Here is a 22,023-nt window from a genome sequence, read left to right on the forward strand (position 1 = left end):
CCGCGTTCCAGCCGCGGTCGAAAAAGAACCGAAATGCGGGAAAGGTCACAGAATAACGAGCTCTCACAGCAAACACGGTCTTCCCTTCCCCCTTCGCCTTCCTTCTATCTCACAATAAAATCATCTCCTTCAATTTGCCATGATCGTCGCGACCGGGAGCCAGGTGATTATCCTAATTAATGTCTATCTAATTAAATTACTGTCAGCGGTTAACCAATGGCAGGAGTCGTTTCATCCTCTCCACAAGCAGCGAGATCAAAAGTGAGTCTTTCCTGATTGCTGCATAGTGTCAATTGGCCAATCTCTTCTCCCAGGGAAGAAAAAAAAAAAAAAAAAAAAAAAAAAAAAAAAAAAAAAAAAAAGTAAATCAAACGTTTGGGAAGCATTTGGTGGATGAAGTGCTTTCTGCCTACCGAGGGTCCCAGGATGTCTCGCTTCTGGTAGCGAGCAGCCCTCAGCTCCAGGGACGGAAGGGTTATTGCTGCGGTGCAGAGCGATGCAGCTGGAGCATTGTCTTTCTCCCTCTATCATGCTCTCCAAGAAATTTCTCAATGTGAGCAGCAGTTACCCACACGCAGGCGGATCCGAGCTTGCCTTGCATGATCATCCCATTATCTCGACCACTGACAACCTGGAGAGAAGTTCACCTTTGAAAAAAATTACCAGGGGGATGACGAATCAGTCAGATACAGACAATTTTCCCGACTCCAAGGACACACCAGGGGACGTCCAGAGAAATAAACTCTCTCCCGTCTTGGACGGGGTCTCCGAGCTTCGTCACAGTTTCGATGGATCTGCCGCAGATCGCTATCTGCTCTCTCAGTCCAGCCAGCCCCAGTCTGCTGCCTCCGCGCCCAGTGCCATGTTCCCCTACCCCGGCCAGCACGGACCTGCTCACCCGGCCTTCTCCATCGCCAGCCCCAGCCGCTACATGGCTCACCACCCCGTCATCACCAACGGCGCCTATAACAGCCTCCTGTCCAACTCCTCGCCGCAGGGCTACCCGGCGCCGGGCTACCCCTACCCCCAGCAGTATGGCCATTCCTACCAGGGCGCCCCGTTCTACCAGTTCTCCTCCGCCCAGCCGGGGCTAGTGCCGGGCAAGGCGCAGGTCTACCTGTGCAACAGGCCGCTCTGGCTGAAATTCCACCGGCACCAGACGGAGATGATCATCACCAAGCAGGGCAGGTAAGCCGCCGCCGCCGCCGCGCGGAGCCGCCGCGGGAGCCGCCCGCCGCCACCGCCCCGGGGGAGCCGCCGGGACCCGGGCAGCCCCGCGCCCATCCCCACGCGCAGCGCTGCGCCCCGGGCACGGACCCACGCCGGGATTTTATTCCCCGCTCGCTGCCGGGAGCTGCGAGGATGGCATCGCCGGACGGCTCCTCCGCGGGCACGAATCGCCGCTTGCTTTCTTTTTCCTTTTTTTTTTTTTTTTTCCTTTTTTTGCCTTTTTTTTTTTTTTTTTTTATAGGCGCATGTTCCCTTTCCTAAGTTTTAATATTTCTGGTCTCGACCCCACGGCTCACTACAATATTTTTGTGGATGTAATTTTGGCGGATCCTAACCACTGGAGGTTTCAGGGAGGCAAATGGGTTCCTTGCGGCAAGGCAGACACCAATGTACAAGGCAAGTTTCTCTAATTAACACTTTTCTCGACACATATGTAGGTGAGAACGATTAATTAAAGCCTTTGTGAGCCGGTTCGTACGAGGAAAGGCCGGCGATGCTTTGAGAAAGGAGAGGGTGGAGGAGAAAGCGGAGGGCGATAGGGAGCGCGGTGCGAGCGGGGCCGCGGAGACCGGCGCTGCCTGCGCGGGGGCTCCGCGCTCTGCGGGCCCGGTGCGAACCGCGATGCTGCTCTGTCGTTCTGCCCAGGGAACCGCGTGTACATGCACCCCGACTCCCCCAACACGGGAGCGCACTGGATGCGCCAGGAGATCTCCTTTGGGAAGCTCAAACTTACCAACAATAAAGGAGCATCGAACAACAACGGGCAGGTCAGTGGGGGGAACGGCTCCGCTTATTTTTGTTGCCCCGGGAGAACCCCGCACTGCCCGATCGGACGTATATACGTATTTTAGTCATGATTTTACGTGACCGCGGCCGGCTGCCGGGGCAGAGGCGCTCCGGAGGGCGGCGGCGGGTCCTTCCCGGCCCCGTCCTTCCCGCTCTGATCCCCGCTTCTCCCCGCTCCCGTCCCTGTGCCCGACAGATGGTGGTCCTGCAGTCCCTGCACAAGTACCAGCCCCGCCTGCACGTGGTGGAGGTGAACGAAGACGGCACGGAGGACACCAACCAGCCGGGCAGGGTGCAGACCTTCACCTTCCCCGAGACGCAGTTCATTGCGGTCACCGCCTACCAGAACACCGATGTAAGGCGCTCCCCGCAGGGCGCGGCCGCTTCTCCCCCGCTCTGAGCCCTCCGCTTTGCCTTCCCCCGGGGCCGAGCGCGGCGTTTCCCCGTGCTCCGCTCGGAGCGGCCCCGCGGGGACCGTTAGCGCGGCCGAGCTGAGCGTTCCGCGGCGTCGTTCTCGGTCTCAGTGCCCGCCGCGCCCTGCCCTGACCGCGCGGCCCCGGGCTCCGTGTGTTCAACGCGGCGAGAGATCGCGTCTCTGCCCGCGCCTGGGTGTATTACGGGACGCAGATCGAGTAACGATATTTCTGAAAACATGGGGTTAAATGGGATATTAATCGTAATTTTTAGAATAAAGTAAATCTTAGCGTTCCCTTTGCGATGTCTGTGGGCACGCCGCCGCGTTATCTCCGCGCCTTAGCGGCGATCCGGCCGCCGGAGCGCGGCTCGGTCCCGTCTGAACGCCGCAGGCGGCAGCGGGGTGGACGTTCCCTCTCTTACGCCGCGCTCTGCTCCCCTTCCCCAGATCACGCAGCTGAAAATCGACCACAACCCCTTCGCCAAAGGCTTCCGGGACAACTACGACACGTAAGTGGCCGCGCCGCGCCTCAGAGCGGCCTCCGGGGCAGCGGGCGGGGGCGGCCCGCGACTCCCGGTGCGCGCAGCGGGGAGGGCGCGGTTGCGGCCGCCGTATTCGTTTCGTGCAGCTGAGCGCCAGGCGCGTCCGCCCGGTTTGATACTCGTGGGGCTCCGCCGTCTCCGCTGCCCCTGGGAGAGTCCTCTCGCCCCGCGCTGCCCTGGGATCACCGCGTGTGGCTTTCCGAGAGGCCCGGTAGCCTTCGGCCGAGAGGGCCTTCGCCCTTTTTGGAGGGAAAAACTTGACGGGGAGTTGCTGCGAAGGAAACGGGGGGAGGGGGAAGCTTGATGTTGTCTCGCACGTTGGATTTGTTTAAGGGCCAAGTTTATTTTGGATAAGAAATTCCAGGAGGCGTGGAGGGTTAATTAAAGCACAGTTTTAGCCTGAATTAAATACAGATAGTAGTTATTCATCCATTAAAGTTTTTATAATCGCAAATTGCAGCCCAGCATGGGAGAATTATATATAGGCCACGCAGGGATGCGTCTGGTTCCTCTTTTCCTACAGTAGGTGTTTAAAGATTAGCTTAATTTAAAATCTGTAAAACGTTGACGGTTCGTCTGTGATTCTCAATAATAAGTGTTAAGCAGCCGCCACAATCCCATAGACTGCTCTCCGCAGTGGCCGGACCGGGCCGACTGTTGCGCTCGTAGCGGGAGTTGCGGCTGTGCGGCACAGACGCTCTCGGGGCTCGGAGACGGAGCCCAGCGCTCGGGGATCCCCGTTCAGAGCGGGGCTGAGGGCGTGGGGCCGCGAGTCGGCCGTCCGTGCCCAGGCCGTGGCGGCTGGTACCCAGCTCTGTCCCCTTCGCTCCCGCAGGATCTACACGGGCTGCGACATGGACCGGCTGACGCCTTCCCCCAACGACTCGCCCCGCTCGCAGATCGTGCCCGGGGCCCGCTACGCCATGGCCGGCTCCTTCCTCCAGGACCAGTTCGTGAGTAACTACGCCAAGTCCCGCTTCCACCCCGGGGCAGGAGCCGGCCCGGGACCCGGCGCCGACCGCAGCGTGCCCCACACCAACGGGCTGCTCTCCCCACAGCAAGCCGAGGACCCGGGGGCCCCCTCGCCGCAGCGCTGGTTCGTCGCCCCCGCCAACAACCGCCTCGACTTCGCCGCCTCCGCCTACGACACGGCCACCGACTTCGCCGGCAACGCTGCCACGCTGCTCTCCTACGCGGCGGCCGGCGTCAAGGCGCTGCCTCTGCAGGCGGCCGGTTGCGCGGGGCGGCCGCTTGGCTACTACGCCGACCCGTCGGGCTGGGGGGCCCGCAGCCCCCCGCAGTACTGCAGCAAGTCGGGCTCCGTGCTCTCCTGCTGGCCCAACAGCGCGGCGGCAGCGCGCATGGCGGCCGGCAACCCCTACCTGGGGGAGGAGGCGGAGAGCCTGGCTCCCGAGCGCTCCCCTCTGCCGGGCGCCGAGGACTCCAAGCCCAAAGATTTGTCCGACTCTAGCTGGATCGAGACTCCGTCGTCCATTAAGTCCATCGATTCCACCGATTCTGGGATTTACGAGCAGGCCAAAAGGAGGCGGATCTCCCCCTCGGACACCCCGGTGTCCGAGAGCTCCTCGCCCCTCAAGAGCGAGGTTCTCACCCAGCGGGACTGCGATAAGACCTGCGCCAAGGACATCGGCTACTACGGCTTCTATTCGCACAGCTAGGCGCGGCCCGGCCCGGCCCCGCCGCCGTTTTGCACAAGAACCTCTCCGCGGTTAGCGCACTGACCCCCTCCCCATCCGCCCCGGCCCGGCAGGGAGGGAGGCAGAGCCGCCGCCGCCGCCCCCCTCCCCGCCCGCCCCCGCGAGGCCCCGGGCGGCCCCGCCGCACCCCACTGGCAGTAGGATGCTCAGCCTCCAACCGTACAGCGCTTCCTTCCTCTCACCACGGATGGATACCGGGGGACGATAGTGCTAGTGGGGAAAAAGAGCCTGTGAAATGCCTGTACATAGTACTTAATTTATTACTTTTCTTTAGTTTTGTTTCCTATTCGTTGCGGTTTTAATTTTGTTTTCACTGTTAAGTCGTAACACTTAGATCCTGTTTAAATCTCCCTCTTCTGCCCCCGCGCCCTTCCCCGGCCCGCCCTCAGGTGACCACGAGCGGAGTTCTGTCCGCCTTTCTCCACAGCTCCTCGCATGATCGAACCCCGCCCTGCCCCGGGCCGCCAAGGCTGGGGCGCAACCGAGCTTTCCTCCGGCAGAACAGAAATACTTCTCGTAGGAAAGTCGATTAAAGTAGCATGACGCCTTCCCAAAGCAAAATTAACTGCCTCTGTATCTTTCTTTAAAAGGAATAGCTCGACAGCAGCAATACCATTATTTTCGTGATATTCCTCCTCCCCTTGCCCCCGAGTGCCAAATCCATTACCGGTCCCTGCAGGTGCCAAAAATGCTGACAAACTCTTCTCAAATTTCTTTGCAGTTTTCCCCTCTTTCTTTATATCGCTGTAAATCTTTGTAATGAATAATCTTGGGAAAAAAAAAAAAGACAAAAAAAAAAAAAAAAAAAAAAAGCTATAGACGACTGAATTGTTGGTAACCATAGTGTAGTCCAGTGGAGATGAATCGTGAGTTGTATATTTTACTGCATTTAGTTTTGAAATTGACTTTTTCATCAAGTAGCTGACCGAGCTTTGCCTGTCCGCCTTGCGGACGCACCGCGAGGGCCGAACGCCCCGCCGCGCAGCCCCGGCTGTGCCATGGCAGAGCGGTGCCTCCCGCGGCTCCTCCCGGCGAAGCACAACAGTAAAGACTTCGGATTTCGAGTAGCAAATCCATAAAATTAACGCGTTTTTATATGAGAAACAATTACAAACCGAAATATGCATCGGGCTAAGTATTCGGTCTAGGTTACACTCGGCGGGGAAGTTTCCTAATAGAAATTCAGGGTCATAAACGTGTGTATATTTTTGACTCTTCTGTAAATCGAATGTTGTGATTTTTATATTCGTTCTGTTATGTCCGTGGAACTGAATACTTTATACCAGTACATGCTCCATTGAGAAATGTTTCGGTTTTTGCCCGTTTGTATCGTCTGTGTATGACAAGTAAAATAAACCTGGCAAAACGCTCACGTCTGTGAGGCAGCGCTGCGCCGTCCGCGAGAGCAGCCGGCGGGGCCGCCCGGGGCCGGGAGCGAGAGCTGTGCGCGCGGACGGGAGGAGCGCCGTCGGGTCGTGAGGCGGAGGGATCTCCCGTGAAAACCCCGACGGCGCTTTGTTGCGCGCCACGGGCGCCCAGCGGCTCTCCCCTGTCGTCCGTCGTTCTGAGCGTGCTGCTGACACCCGGCCGCAGGCCCGAGGGCGCGCGCTTTCTTTTCTCGCGCTTCCGAGGCTCGTGGCGCTGCCCCTCCGCTGCCGCGCGCTCGCACAACTCCACGCGGGGCTCGAGCCGCCCTCGCGCTGCGGGAGAGAGGTCGCGCGAGGGCAGCGCGTGCCCCGTCGGGGCGTTGGGGCACCGCCCGCGGGGACGCTCGGCGCCCGGGCCGTGACGCGGTACCGAACCGCTCGGAGAGATGCGGCCCCGCGCCGAACTGCGTTCAGCCCGCGCCCGCCGCCCCGTCCGCCCCGGCCCGCGGACGGGCTGTGCGACGTTAACGACACCGACGCCGGCAGCCCGCGCTGTCCCCCGCCCCGTGGGGTGCGAAGGCCCGGCCCTGCCACGCGCCGTGCTTCCACGCGCGGCCCCGCTGAGGTGAGCCCGCGGCCGCCGAGTGCGGGCGTTGCTGCGGGGAAGCGGACCCGGCGCCTGTTGGGTCCGGGATGGGCACGCAACGTGCGACAGATCTGAGCCAAATCCCCTCCCGTGCCTCAGAGATAACGGTGTTCCGTAACTATTCCAACAGGAGGTTAGAAACCAGTAACTACTCCTGCGAGAGGCTGGAAGAGAGAAAGGCTGCAGAAGGGCTATTTCCTATCGGTAGGTCAACCTGCTACTATTACACTATTATTACATTATTATTACTGCTGTACGTGCGGGTGCATATCTGTCACACCCGTGTTTGCTGACACCTGAAGGTGCCTGCGTGCCCCCGAGCGCAGCACGCGGCTCTGACCCGGTGTGCTCCGTGCGGCTGAAGCAAACCCTGCGTCTGATTTGTCGGAGCGGCAGCTAACCGCGTGCGTTTCATGTGGAGTGTAATCTTATTCTGTCCACGCCGAGCCGGCTTTTAAATTAATTATTCTGGAAAATAACCTGGTCAATTGCCCCTCCTTTGCTTTTTTAAGCTAAGAGAAGTCGAGCTCCAAACAAGGTGGTCCTCAGAAAGTAACCCGAAGTTTTTTTGCTAATACTTTCTGCGATGCTTCACATTAACGCTGCACGGAATGCAATACAGCCATATATGCTCTGCAGATTTTGCACGGGTACGTTATGCATATTTGATGACACATTGCATATTTTAACAAGGTTTTTAATGACTGATTGAAATGTTTGCTAAGATATTTTTTAAGAGCTGGAGGAGAAATGGTTGTGGAAAATGTGTGTAATAGAATAGTGATAAGGATGGGAGGGCTTTGATTGACAGCATGAGGAAGCAGATGGATGACTAGGTAGGTCAGAGGTAAAGATGCCTTTGACAGCTTTTTAAGTTCCTTTGGCCATTTTGGTCCAATGAATCATGCAAAACATGTGTACATTACTAAACTGATGTCTCTGCATCGTTTACTGTTGGAATCCTCATCTTTTCAAACCCACCCTAACCTTCTTTCATCACCACTTGACGTGCTATGTCTAAACTAGATTGCAAGATCCTAAGAAGGCAAGAATCTGTCTTGTATTACTTGTCAGCAAAAGAAAAAAAAAAAAAAGGAAAAAAAACCTCATGTAAACCTATGGAGCTAGAAGAACAACCGCGACAGATTGGCAGAATAGGCGTAAGGTGGGACACGTTCTTCTTAATTTTCGCTGTCTGGTCATCACTTCCCTCCCTTAGGTAGTGCTTGAGGGAGCTGTGGTGAACAATGATTTTTTTTTCCCCCCAGCTGGCATAAATCTGGATTTTTATATGACTGATAAGAATCCTAATTGCAAAATTTTCCTTTTAATGTTATGTAGTGAGTTCTGTTGCGATAGCTTTCCTTGCTGTCTGTGCTTTCAGGTGCTTTGTACGGCCCTCACAAATTACTTTATCAACTGGAAATGCTCTGGTTTGTCCCTGTGAAAGGTTACTGATTTTGGAAATCTTATTTGAATTGCATAGGAGAATTTTAAATTCACTGAGATACAAAAATAGAATGTCTGTGTACTGGGAAAAGCAGAAAAAAAAGGATTTTGTGTGAAAGTATGCTTTCCAGGTACTGTTTCTGAGCAAAATGGATCCAAGTCTTCATTTTAAGTATTAAAACTTGCCATGGATGTGGTCTCTGGTGGGGAAGGTGTGACTGGCTAGGAACGGAGGGCAAAGTTAAAGAAAAAAATGGAAATAGCAGAGTGATAAGTAGATGGAAGGCAGCAGACTGTTTGCGTTCAGTGCCCCATCTTCTCAGCTAGATAGATGTAATATGTTTGTAGTAGTCCAGAGAGCCACTCAGCTCAATGATAACATTTTGCGCATTTATCAGAACGCATATTAATTTGGGAATGCACAAATAAAAGCACTGCGTCACCCAAAAGCTTTCCATTTGTTCAGATTTGTGCATCTGAAATATGTGTGCATCTTTGAAATGTGTATATATACATGTATGTTTTGAAGCACAGGCAATATTTTCCTTCTTACAGAGCTAGGATAATCATTAATTCTCAAAGATCCAACGCAGCCATTCCTGATTAGGTACAACTTTTGGCCTGTTCAAAAAAAATGACACAATAAAATTGGTGATGTTTTATTCATGCTATCAGTGCAGTTCCCCAGGGTTGCTGTGTTTCTAACACGAAGGGGCTGATATGAGTATGAATGGTCTTAATATGACTTATTTTAGATCAATTAATTTTTTTTCCCAAAATTTGAGACGGAATGGGTGAAAACATCAGGTGCATTCCTTCTGTGTAGAAGTGTCTACACTATTAGATCGTATTAACGAGCATTTATTTCTTAAGCTTTAAATAAGAAACAGCTGGTTATGACTTTGAATCTGTTTTAAGAGACATTTTAGGTAAAATGTTGATAGCTTGTAAATGTGTATTCCTGCCTTAGTCTCTGATCGTGCATGCAAGTTCATATGTGTGAATAATGTAAAGTAAGAGGTCAGTCCTACAAAGACTATTCTCTTGTCTAAAAATTCACAGACATAAATGTTTTCAGGATCAAGGCCTTTTTCTATAATTGTGATATTCATGTACCTTGAAGTGACTGACTCATTTAGAATACACTTAATAATTTGATTTTTTTTAATATAGTAGAAACACCGCATTGATGAGTTATCTGAGCACATCAGACAGGCTCTCACTTCAATCATCTGTAATACGTTTTCTGGCTTATTTGGGTCTATATACATATATACTTGTACATATGTATACAAATTTTAATTTTCTAGTCCTGGCGCTGACACTGCATTTAAACTTATTTTTAAAAGTCACATCTTAATTTCCACGGGGCATGCTACAGAACTGATTTCTGTAAGCAGGCTTTTTCCTCATTGTACATTTAGTTACACATTGACCACTTCTGTTTATCCAAAAGCTGACAGCATTGGTCTGGGACTGAATGGGAGAATACAGCACCAATATTTGCAGCCGAGAGAAAAATTCAGGCTGCAGGAAGATGTCCTAGTTTAGATGGAGACACCCACCCACCAAGAATTAAACTGAAATGACAAATGTAAATTAAGAAATGCTTTTGGTGATTTCTTAGCACCTTGCTACAGCCTATTTACCTTTGTGGAAACGTTAACTTAAGGGGAGATATAATCTACCCGGGATAGACCACAGCTCAACCATGGGCTCTCCATCTGTGGGGCTCTCCTGTTGAAGGTGCTGACACAGTATGGGGCTGGCTGTGCTTGCTGTCTGCCTGAGGAAAATCGGGGCTCATTCCCACATGTGGCCACGTCTGCTGGGAACTGCACCTCAGGGCCTCACAGCAGCACTGCCCTTCTGCCTGTTGCTCTTGCATCATTGTCTGCATTTTATTAGATTTGATTTACGGTGCAGCACCACACATAAATGACTGCTTGCTGCACTATGCTCTCTGTCATCAAACCTTTACAAAATTTCCCCCCTCCTTGCATTGCCACCACTTTATCACTGTTCTTCTAAAGCACCCTCAGCTTCTTGTGTTAGCAGAAGAGAGCATTGGGCTTGGATGAGCTGCAAGGTGCCGAATAAAAGGTGAAAGGTTTTGCTTTCTATTGACAGATCCTGCATCAAGACATTGAAAACACTGTGTGAGGGGTATGGGCATTGTTCAAAAGGCTCTGAATTGTTTAGTAGCCTCTGCTAAGATATTATGAAAATCTCACCGAGAAACTTGCAGTGCTTCTGAAGTCTGCTTGTCCTTCTGACAGCTCTTTTTTTTGGGACAAATTATCGAGCAGCGACTTCAGGCACTAATAGAGGATTGGTATTTTTTGTATATATTACTTTTACAATTATCTCTGATTAGATTATAGGAATAATTGAAGCTTCATTTGTGCTTATTGTCAAAGCTGATTTTGATGCTTTAATTGTCTTTATAGTTAGATCAAAACCAGTCCGGCTGATGTATGCTGTGCAAGAATTCATCCCCCTTTTAGGGGCAGTGTTTAGGCCAGCTGGATTCCTTTAGTATTAAAGAAATGTTCAGAAGTCGAATGGGAGAAATTAATCAGATATTTTCACTCTTATACGTGTCAAAAATTTTGCAATGTCCATTTTTCTTTTTACACATTTTAAAGTCTTATTTAGAGTAGCTCTTTTTCTTCTGTGTTGAATAGGATGAAAAACCTTGAGGTTAACATTCCCTATTGTATTTTTAAGCACTTCAGTGTTTCAGTCATTGTATTTCCTTACATTGTTCACCTAAAATTTTTGTCTGATCATCGATATCAATGGATACTGTTTGAAATGTTTTAATTTTTAATTGCAATCTGATTCATTTTTATAAGGAGACATAAACTAAAGTAACATGAAGTGTAACAGCAGAAATAAAAACTTACCATGATGACACATGGATGTAAGATTGCTTCAGGAATTCATTTCACTACATACCAGTTAGGTGGATGTAGCTTAAAAGGTCAAATCCACAGTGGTACATTGGCAGCCTGTGCTCATTTTTGCATGAAAACAAGCTCGTTTCATATTATACTGGAGAAATAAGCCAAATGATAGTCCAGTTACAGTGTAAAGTTCAGCAGATACATATGCCGATGTATTTAGGATGAGCACCTATGTCTGTTTTGCTCTGGCAGTGTTGCCTGTTATGGATTCTGAGATGTTTTTACCCCTTGGGAATGAAACTGCAGTTCTGTCACCATGTTCAGATTTCCCATTGATAGATGGTCAAGGGCAATGCTGGTGAAGGGCAATGCTGGTGCTAAATACATGTTCTGCTATGTGGTACAAGTGTATTTAATTTTGACATTATTTTGATACCTACAGATGCACTGGATAAGGATGCGGGAGAGTTTAAGTCTACTCTGTGTAACTGAGTCTTTCCTTGAGGCTGGGTTTGCTGTCAGTTCAGTGTTCTGAAATCACTTGTGTGGAATAGTGCTGCTGCAGGGGAAAGGCAGCCCGGTGGGTGGCTGTGATCCTAGGGCTGCAGCAACCCGGCAGTCCCACTCAGAGGCAGGTGGGCATGGGATGAGTTTACCCGTAGCAGGAAAGTTCTCCCCAGAGAGTTGTTTAGGATAGCTTGTGCATTGCTGAATGCCTGGCTGATGAATAGGAGTCCCTGAGCTGATGCAAATACACCAGTAGTCCCCAGGCAGCCTCAGGTCTCCTTCTATGGAAGATCTCCAGAGGTTCCATGAGCTCCAACACCTGCCTTGCTGTCCTGCACCTGTGTCCCCACTGGCAATGGCTTCTTCCATGGCTGGTGCTGTTCAGAGCTTGAGCATGTGGGCAAGTGCTCTCTCCTTTTATGGGGGATGCTGTAACAAGGGCCTTTTCTTACTCAGGATTAGTGAAGAGGAAGAGATGTGTGGAAGGCTGTTTTCTTTTGTGTCCCAATGCTTTTGTTTACATTTGCCAAGTTCCTTGTGGTTGTAAGGTATTTCACTCCTATTAAAAAAATATATTTTTCTATGAGTTTGTCTGTATATGAGTTTAATCTGAGTTAACAGGCTTTCTTTGTTAGTTTTCTGCTAGGCAGCAAGTAACAGGAAACTCCTCATATGGCAGGGGTTGCATTATAATTTATAAGGCCACCATCGATCTGAACTTGATTCTTTAGAGCTTACTTATTCCCTTTGCATTTCTAACGCTGTTTTCTAAAAGACTATCATCAAGAGGATACCTTGATAATACTTTTTAATTGGGTTATTTCGTATAAAAATACCTAACTTTTAAGAAATTCTAGTCTATTTTGCAGCTGAAAGTATATCACATCTACCTGGTTTGTATTTTACCTATGGGATAAAATGTTCACCTTTTGCATCCTCTAGTAATTCAATATTTTTCTTCTGAATCGTAGGAGGATACTGTAGCAGCAATATGCTTTTTTTCTTTTCATTTTTCTTTTTTTTTCTTTTCCCTAGGGTTACATAGACACACTATTTTGCCTGATAATATTGGATTTTATACATCTTATCCTACTTTTTTCTTTACTGTTTTTCACTAAAAAGCAGTCAGTGTAATGAAGCTTTAGTCTATATTTTGCATTTTTCCACATTGTTGTAGCCTCCTACTTAGGAGCAACTCAGCTGGAATTTTACTCCAAGACACTACATTTTTCTTCCTTTTTTTTTTTTTGTGTGTGTGTGTGTGTGTGTGTGTGTGTGTGTGTGTCTAAGGCTGAGTATGCATTGTACAGAAAGATCAGCATGGTTATTATACTTACAATGCCCTTTGCAAAGTTTTGTGTTGTATTAGAATGCTTGCAGTGACAATCCACAGCTGCTGCGAGGCTGGAAATTTTTCTTGAGCATCTCCACTGTTGGACTGAGGGGCGCACATGTATGAAAGCTTGCATAGGTATCGGCTTTCATTGAGTTCTGTCTAGATTTGCATTCTAGCTGTAAATCACGCAGCTGTGTGAAGAATAGCCTTAGCAATCTGAGAGATGCATCTCTAGATTCTTTTCCAGCCACAGTTACTAGAGGCTTTGCTTCTGACAGTTTCCATTTTTGGATATATAATACAATCACTTATTGTGCACCTACGTGCTGAAGCTAGAGGCTGCTTTTCATCTGTTCATGTTACAATTAGTTATGTAAATAGCAACATATGCTGCAGTGTTCACCCATCCTTTATAGAACTGTTGGCTCAGGCTCTGCTTAGAAGTTAGCTGGCAGAGGTGGTTGGTGCTTCGTGGCACAGACTCTGAAGATAGTGCCTTCTTTATCAGTTTCCTCTCGGGTGCAGTGTTTTGTCTGTAGCACTTGTTTATACACCAAAGCCAATACTTTTTGGAAGTCAGACTTTCATGATTCCCAACATCTGTTTTGATTCATGTGTAGAAGTATGTGGGTAATTGCAGGTGTGCTATTGGGCACCTCCCATCTGCATATGTTATTCCATTTAGGTTACTTCTTTAAGTTTGAACTTGTGCTTCTCCCTGATAAATTTGAAACCAGTCCTTTAGTGAGATTTGGGGGATTGGGGTATCTAATTAAACTGCATTATTAGTTATCCCTATGTAAAAACCTTATTATCGTAATCTCTTCAATATCATAAAATATTCCTATATCTTCATGCAAAATGCCTCAGTTAGAGAGTCTGATTGAGAAGGTAGGATGGCAAAGCAGCACATTGCAGATGATGCTTTAGGAGTGCTCACATGTGCTTGGTTTTTCAGTAGGGCTTCTGAGTATATGAAGCACGAGTTTCCATTGTTGGAGCTAGAGAAACTGGACAGAACCTTATTATCTAGTAGCTTTGCTCTGCCTCTCTGTACAGTGCTCATTCTTTAAAGATAATTTTGGTTTGCAGTGTTTTATGCTGTGGCAGTACAGGATATTTGTTTGATATGGAAGCTCCTTCAGAACTCACTAACAAAATTAACTAAACGCTTAATGTAACTCTGCCATTACTTGTATCTATGTGATAACATCATATTGCCAAGGGCATGTAATAGTAAAGCAGCAGTGTGATAGTCAACAGGAGCTTAATATCTTGGACAAGATTGAATTTGGATGCTGTGAAAAGTCTCTGAAAAATAATTCAAACAACGTTCAGGTGGGAATCCAAAACTCCACTGTGGATTGATGAAAAACATCCTTAGATATTTTAAAATTTACAGACTAGCTAACATACTCATATTTAAGGAGCAGTTCGGAGTCTGTTGGATGCATAGACTAAAAATAAAATGTGCTAAGTGAATATATTTCCTCATAGATAAGGAAAATTCCTAAACCTAAGACATCAAAATAATGAAGCTATTATAGTCTGAAAGGTAATAAAGAAAATCCTGTAGTACCGTAAAACTGTGTTGGAGGAAAGGACACACCAATCAACAGGCTGTGCAAACAGGTTTTCATCAGAGTCTTCATCTGATGTATTCCATCAGGATCATTAACAAATAGTTACATGAATGAGATCTTTTGTTCTTGTTTTAGGGAAGACCAAGCATTAGTCTTTGAGCTAGAAGATTTTAATTCCAATGTAATTTTACATGGTGTGTGCATTAGGCTCTTTTGAGGATACGAGGTTTTGTTAGCAAACATCTCCTCTTCTGTCATATGTGAGGTATTCATGTTACTAAATTTCTGAATGCGTATGGTGGCTCTTGAAAGGGTAAATTCCAGTTATTAAGTGTTCCACTGCTACAATAACAGCTACCTTTCACTGAGATGTGGATAGCTGTGCTAATTCAAATTACTTTTTCAGCCCTCATCACAACTTAAATTAATCTTTTAAAATCCTTTTCCATTAAGCACATGTAACATCTGTGCATAGGCAAATACTTTAAAACAAACTATAATTATGTTAATCATATTATTGATAAGGTAAATGCTCAATGTTGAATGCAGTAGTGAGGATATTAATTTGACCCAATCAATGAGTTAAAATGCTATTTCTGTAAGTATTTTCTTTCTTTGAAAGTCAACCTATTCTCCAAATGTACTTAAAATGTTAATAAACTATTAAATGAACAAGTAACACTATATTCAGCATTTTTACACCATTTCTACAGTGGATAAAATTGTAGTATAAAGTTGGTGTATACTCGATAACAATTTACATGTTTATTTTACCATCTGGTAAATGTGTAAACGATATTTTGAGAAGCACATTTCAAATTCACTTTAACAACTTATCCCCGACAATATGTATCCTATCTCATGTACTGACTAGAAGGATTTTGAAAACCTCTCAGAAAGAAATGCAGTAACAAAACATATAATTTTTTTTGTGATGCTTAAGATCAAGCTTAGCGTCAAGCAGAGGTCTCACTATTTGGGAAATATTGCGGTATGACAGTGGTGCTAAAGAGAGATTTCAGGCTATTTTACACACCGTGGTATAAAGATATCATATCATCTTCCCTAAAGAAACCATAGGGTGCATAGGTAGTAATAACAAAACAAATACTGTTTGCTATGTTGTTGTCTAACTGTATTGTATCCTTTCCAGGGGGTTTGAATTTGCTATCTCTTGTGTCTAAATATGGGAAGCTCATTATTAGAAGTGTTACAATGAACCCCAAGTGAATTGCTTTTCTCGTGTACTTTTACAGCACTTTGACACTGCAGCCTTCTGCCTTTTTATTTTAGTCTTCCGTTTATTGGTCTCTCTGGATTAAATTGCAAGCACTTTCTTAAATATAACAAACTAGAGAAGATTCTGTTGTAGCTTGGCTTTTGTTCACTCTTTCCTAGCTGTTACTGAAGTTAGCTGCGGGAAGTAAAAAACCAAAAGGCTTCCTTTTCTCCTTCTCTAACCCCAATAAAATTTAAAAAACCCCCGGCCTGAAAGCAACTCTGCCTGGAGAACACCTCCACATTAATTACCATCTGGCCAATCTGTAAATGAGGTTTGAGAGCAGATTTAAATGCAGGCTCCAGCTAGTCTGTGACTTGTATTAATCCATTAGTATTTATGAAGGGATTTGAAAACATTAAGGCAGCTAGAGAGAAGGTAGCATTCTAACTTCTGGAAATCCAGTTAGGTACCTATTTGTTCGTTCCTTGACCTGGAACCTGCTCAGCAATGCTCCCTTAGTGCCTGTAGCAGCCAATTTTCCTTGAGTACAGACGTCAATGATTTGTGTCTAGGAGAAAAACAAACAGGCAACACTCTTAAAACACCTGCTAAAATGCATTGATGAAAAAAGATATGTATAAAACCATTTGTTTAAATTCTACTTAACTTCTATATCAAAGTTAATGAATTTAAAAACAATATTTGTTTTCAGTTATGTGCTATTTCAATGTGTGGGGAGAAAATAGTGATAATAATAAACCACAAATTTAATCTTAAAACATGTATTTGCATTCCTCCACAAGCTAATTAACCACACTGAATTTAACAGTACTGATTTGTTTAATTTAGACATTAAATGCATTTCACTAATGAATTTCAGTTTTAGCAGCTTTTTTCTCTTCCCTTAAAGAAAGATTAGACAAGACCTTATTTGATTGTAAATCGGCACAATCAAAGATGATGTAATTGTTAGCAGGCTGTTAAATTTTGTTTTTCACCTGTCTTCCCTTTGCTGGCTGCTTGTTCTGTCTCAGCTCTGTGAAAAAATGCTGTCAACCTTATGTAAACAATAATTTATTATTTTGTTTTTAATGAAAAAACAACCCAGAAGCCCTTTCAGCAAAAGAGCAGTAGTGTTTAGGACACCTGCTATTCTAAGAGGTCTTTGTACAGTGTCTAATCACTTCATAGGTAAAATCCTAGCTGAAAATGCCTGGAACATGCAGAACTGAATCTGAGTTTTGCAAAGCAGATAGCAGTTTTTAGCATATACTGAAATTATCTTTCTCTTTAGATAGGCTCCTGATAACTGCTAATGTGGAAGTAAATGTCCAAGAAATTGCTCAGAGGTTTAAAGTGATTACTGATTGGAACCATCTGGAAGAAATGGGCAACACCTGGAAAACCTTCTTGATAGTGATCTACAGCTATTTCCTGGAATGGCTCAGGTATGAAGGTATGTAACTCATGGGCTTGGCCTTGAGGATTGAAAAGCTTTACTTTTTTTGTAGTGTGTTAGAATTTTAATATGGCAATTTTCTATGAAAAATAATTCTGTTCTCTAAGCATTTGCTGTCATACATGGTGCTGGCCAACACTAGGCAGGAATCTGCCCATTGCCCTGTCCGTGATCATGCTGACCATGGTGGACTCCAAGAATAGATCTTTTGGCTTGAAAGCATAAGCTGTATGCTGGCTTAAAATAATGTTTGCTTTTTAGTGAAATATTATCCAATCTCACTTAAGAAAGATTAATTAAAAAAATGACCTTTCAAAAAGTGAGTTAAAATTATATGCTTGGTTCTCATATTGTTAATAACTGGTGCTCCTAGGCCTCCGAATCTTCTTCCCTCCTACGCTTTTCAGTTTGTTCTCTTATTCCCAAAAACTGTAAATATCGTACTGTGTATTCAGTATTCAAGTTTTGAAAATAAAATTGTAAAATAAAATAAGACTTCTTGTTTTTATGGGTTTTGATGTTGACTAAAATGGATCTTTTAAAGTGACATAAATACATAAGTGTAGATTATTGCATTTATTTTAGACTACCATATGGAAAAGCTTATTATGGGGGCATGTGGAGCACAAAGCCAATTAGAGATACTATTGCTTCTTACTGTGGGCCATTGCCTTCTTCTCTATGTTCTGTGGAAGCTAAACTGAATAGCTTTTAAGGAAAATATTAAGTGTATTGTCATAAATTCTCTCTATGTACTCCTGTTCTTTACTGACAGTCAAATTTGCATCAAAGAACATGACTTGCTGGCAGCTTAAGTAATTGGGGGAAAAAGCAGTTATTCATACAGAAACAAGAGTTGGCTCATTACAGCCAATCACCTGAACAGCAAATGGTATGACTGCCAATAGATGGAGAAAAAGGCAAGTCTAGTGGAAAATAGGAGCATTTAAAGGCCAAGAAAAGACATATGGTCTGTCTATGCTTGCCTTATATGCACAGAAATTATATATTAAGCTACAATTTAGCCACTACCTCAATGTGAAAATTCTTTTTTTTTTCCATCTTCATCTTGGGAAATTTAACAGATTTCGTTAGTAATAACTGACTTTTGCTTTTGTGTCAGTATTTGAGCTCTATACCAAAATACTACCTGCATGACTGTTATCTTGTATTTGATTCTGTTATGGCCCTAAAGGATGTATTTGTGAAGAAAACTCTCTTTCACAGCAACTGCAAATGTGAGTCTGTTCTGTCCTTTACAGGTGTCTGTATTTTTGTATGAATAGACAAAAGAAGAAAGCAGATCATTTTTGATTGCTATTTTTCACAAGGTAATCTTGTGGTGGTGGTATGAAATGATTTGCATCTTCAGGAACAGTAAATATTTTTATGGTTATCTCATTTGTTATGTCATAATTCTAATCAATTGGCAATGTTTTCCTTTACTCTTTAAAGTATGTAGTAACATTCCTGTCATGAAATAAGAGTCCAGATTGGGTCTATGAGTTTCAAAGATATTGGATGCATTGAATTAGTTACCTGATAATCTTTCTGATAAGGAACTAGTAAAAGGTTTGAAATACAGCCCTTTAAAACCTGTTTCTCATGTAGGTGCATGTTATGTAAGAGATCAGATTCTGGGGTCTATAAGAGCAGTCTGAATTTTAAGAAGATTTTATGTAGTCTAAGGTCTGTAAAACCTCATAACATCTCTCTCTCTCTTTTTTTTTTTTCTTCACGAGCTTGTTAGCTTTTCAGGTTTTTTTTGTTTTGTTTGGTTGTTTTTAATTTTAAATAAATTCCTTATTATGACCCATTCCAGGGTATGCATTCATATGGAATTCTACCTTTTTTTTTCTTCTTCTTTTTTCTTCTGAGGCTGTGCTCTGAAATCCAGTGGTTTCTACTTTCCAGACAAATACTCATATATTAACCCACTTGGAACCCCTGACATAATCTTTATGGCCCCAAATTCTCCATTTTATGTATCTGAAAGAGGTATTAACATTGTTATTTCAGGTTTGCTTTTGTAGATCTTAGAAAAAGTATTTTAAATACCACCAATTTTCTCTGAAAGTAAGAAATACAAATGTCTTTTGACTCCTGAATTCATTGTAGTGTTATGAGTGATAAAGTTTACATTTTTGTTTTGGAGGAAATTTCTGAGTTAATGCAGGAGCAGTGGATGGAAAAATTATTATTGTAACTGGCTTGCATTTCAAATTCAACATGATAGTTGTTATGAAAATCGTGGAATTTGGAACTATTTAAAGAAAGCTATGTATATTCTTATGTGACATAACTACATCTATAGAGTTTCTAATTGGATCCCATGACATGATACACTTGCAGCTCTTCCCCTACCCTTGCCAACGTTAGGTCCTTTCACAAGTACTTCTGTTCTGCTCCCTCTGACTGCCTCTTTGCGGGTGAGTGACCTGCTGGATTCATTTCCCTGTCTCATTTCTGCACAAGCACAATAAAATTATCTTAGCTGGTGGCCCTTTTGACATGGAATGGCAGAAGTGCAGCTACTTTATACAATTTGAATCTGACACATGTCCTACAAGGTTATTTTGGTATATATGAGGTGCAGGGTAGAGAGAAGTAAATGCTTGCACAGTTCTGAAAGAATGCTCTTAAGAGAAGTTCTTATGAAAATACTGTTTATTCTGGGGTCATCCTGCATTTAAAGTAGAACAAAGTTTTATTTCAGGAGGTTCCATCTTAATGATCACTTTTATCCACATCCAAAAAATCGCTGTGTAGCTCTTCAATAAATCCTTAACAGGTAAGAGCAACCTAGGAAACAGGAGCCTTCCCCCAGCAGCGTACATCGCAATCACTCATTTATTGTAACTCCAATTAATGATATTAGAAGTTACACTTGTAAATTCCCCCACGCATTAATGAGAGCACAGATCCCTTCAATTTAGTTAACCATCTTCCAGTTACCTGGCACTTTCCCCATCCCTTGCAAGATCTCAAATATTTAATTAGACTCTTTAAAAAAATATTATGTTTTTGAATTACTTTTTTTTTTTTTATCCCCCACCCTCCCCCCGCCCTTCCCCTTCATTCAGTTTGTTGAGTTGTAATTCTTGTTGGCCTGATGCCTTGGCAACATTCAGCAGTTCTAATTGCCTGCATAGTCTGGCCTAGTCATGGAGCCTTTTAACTTTCATTCAGGCTTCTAGCAATATCAGCCTCACTGGTCACAAGCTTCCCACTCAGGTTCCATTCGCAGCCCTTTCGCTGATTACTTGTTATGTATTTAAAGAGCTCCATACTGTTTATTTCATTTCCTATTTGAGATAGTCTGTTTGCTTAAATTTTTAATGCTAATTTAATTTTAAACATATAGGGCTGTCTTCCTGGTCAAACAAGCCAGAATTTTGCATCCATATGTTACGTTAAATAATAATAGTACAACAAATAATAATCATAGCTTTCTACTTCTACAATGTCTACCATTCAACGATCTGAAAGCATTCTTCTTTAAAAGTGGTAAAATGGTATCAAGAGACATGAACTACTTATTAAACATTATGTATGACATCTGTTACAGAGCCAGACATAGGACTGAATAGTTTGGTTTCCACTAATAGCAGCTAGTCTTATAATTGCAATATGCTACAGCAATTGTTAGGTTAAAATATGCTTGGATTGAATGGGCTGTACCCTCGTAGAGAGATGCATAGGTGCATTGTGGAGGTGTTTGTTCTTACAGTATCTCCTTTGGTGGTTTGCTGTGTAGGATGCATAATAGAATGGATATTCACATGGACTCTGTAAAACTTATTAGCTTCTGTAATCATAAATTATGTTGATTTGAAAGTCATTCTTTTTAATCTGTAATTGACAAACCTGATGAATTTTTGTCTCATTTTGTTTTCTGTCTGAAGATTTAGCATTGCCACCTCATTAGATCTCAGCGATCTTCTGGGTTCCTATGGCTATAATAACTCCTTATATCCCTGTGGAGATAATATGTTCACATTATAACCTCTGCTTATATGATTTGAATGTGTCCTCTCTCAATGCTAGACAGCACACAGAGATTGATTAAAAATGGTCTACCACTCAGTTTTATTTTTTAAAGTTGACAATGCTCAGGAGATAATAATGGCTCTAGTCTGTGAGGGCTGCCAGGACCTTGTCCATAGCCTCATGCAAGATTATATTCCCATGCATGTTTGCACTGCAGGAGTCAGTAGCCGATCCTTAGTGCCTGTGCTTGGCTTTTAGGATATGAATGCTGATATTCATTGTCATCACGTACTTAGAGGAAATGATTACATGTTTGTGTTCTTGTTTCCAAGGTCAGATAACGAAATACAAGTGTAAAGAATAAACAATGTGATAGTACCAATTGCATATGTGAGCGAAGGTCAACCAACTGAAAGGAAGCAGCTTTCACAACTGGCTGGAGAAAGTTCCCTGATGTGGTGGTGGTAAGCTTCATGATATTATTTTTCCATAATTTTCAGGAGTGAAATTAGATTAGTCTCTAGTATGATAAAAGGACTGCTAGGGTCTTCTCAGGAATAGCAAGGTGAACAAGATGGGTAGCAGCAGAGGTATCTGAAAGTAAATGGTTATATCATATGCTTGAAAGAAAAATCTTAAAATGGAATCTGGTTGTTTTCCTGAGGCAAGAACAACTCCAACTGTGATCATTTCTGAAAAGCAACCTGTTTGCTACAGATACAAGATTTCGTTTGTAAAATAAACTTATCTGGTATGTTTATATTATTTTATATTTTTTCTTTGTTTGATTAGTATGTATACTGAGCTCAGTGGTATGCATAAGTTGGTGCTCATGGATGCGTTTGGGCTTCTCTTGGATAAGGA

The 22,023-nt window shown here is 44.4% G+C and overlaps 1 protein-coding gene and 1 long non-coding RNA gene across 3 annotated transcripts; both read left to right on the forward strand.

Annotated features, from left to right (window-relative positions):
• The first annotated feature begins 382 nt into the window (after positions 1 to 382).
• TBR1 (T-box brain transcription factor 1) lies at positions 383 to 6,048 on the forward strand. Of its 2 annotated transcripts, XM_048953698.1 has the most exons (7): positions 383 to 1,188; positions 1,472 to 1,626; positions 1,876 to 1,997; positions 2,213 to 2,371; positions 2,879 to 2,940; positions 3,809 to 3,926; positions 4,032 to 6,048. In XM_048953698.1, the coding sequence occupies exons 1-7, from the start codon at positions 497 to 499 to the stop codon at positions 4,650 to 4,652; spliced, it is 1,929 nt and encodes a 642-aa protein (XP_048809655.1). In that variant the 5' UTR covers positions 383 to 496; the 3' UTR covers positions 4,653 to 6,048. The 2 variants fall into 2 exon arrangements, with proteins under 2 accessions (XP_048809655.1, XP_048809654.1); XM_048953697.1 differs by having other exon boundaries at positions 3,809 to 6,048.
• An 11,045-nt stretch (positions 6,049 to 17,093) lies between these two features.
• LOC125697051 (uncharacterized) lies at positions 17,094 to 21,600 on the forward strand. The gene is made up of 3 exons (XR_007378656.1): positions 17,094 to 17,166; positions 18,432 to 18,500; positions 21,492 to 21,600. It is a non-coding gene; the product is annotated as an uncharacterized LOC125697051 (long non-coding RNA).
• The last annotated feature ends 423 nt before the right edge of the window (positions 21,601 to 22,023 follow it).

This window comes from Lagopus muta, chromosome 8 (assembly GCF_023343835.1).
Source record: "Lagopus muta isolate bLagMut1 chromosome 8, bLagMut1 primary, whole genome shotgun sequence".
NCBI classification, from domain to species: Eukaryota; Metazoa; Chordata; class Aves; order Galliformes; family Phasianidae; genus Lagopus; species Lagopus muta.

Bases quoted from the DNA above. Each gene is read 5' to 3' on its own strand.
- TBR1 (XM_048953697.1), top strand. From the start codon at position 497: ATGCAGCTGGAGCATTGTCTTTCTCCCTCTATCATGCTCTCCAAGAAA. The intron at 1,189-1,471 runs GTAAGCCGCCGC...TTTTTTTTATAG, and splicing joins ATCATCACCAAGCAGGGCAG to GCGCATGTTCCCTTTCCTAA. The intron at 1,998-2,212 runs GTCAGTGGGGGG...TGTGCCCGACAG, and splicing joins CATCGAACAACAACGGGCAG to ATGGTGGTCCTGCAGTCCCT.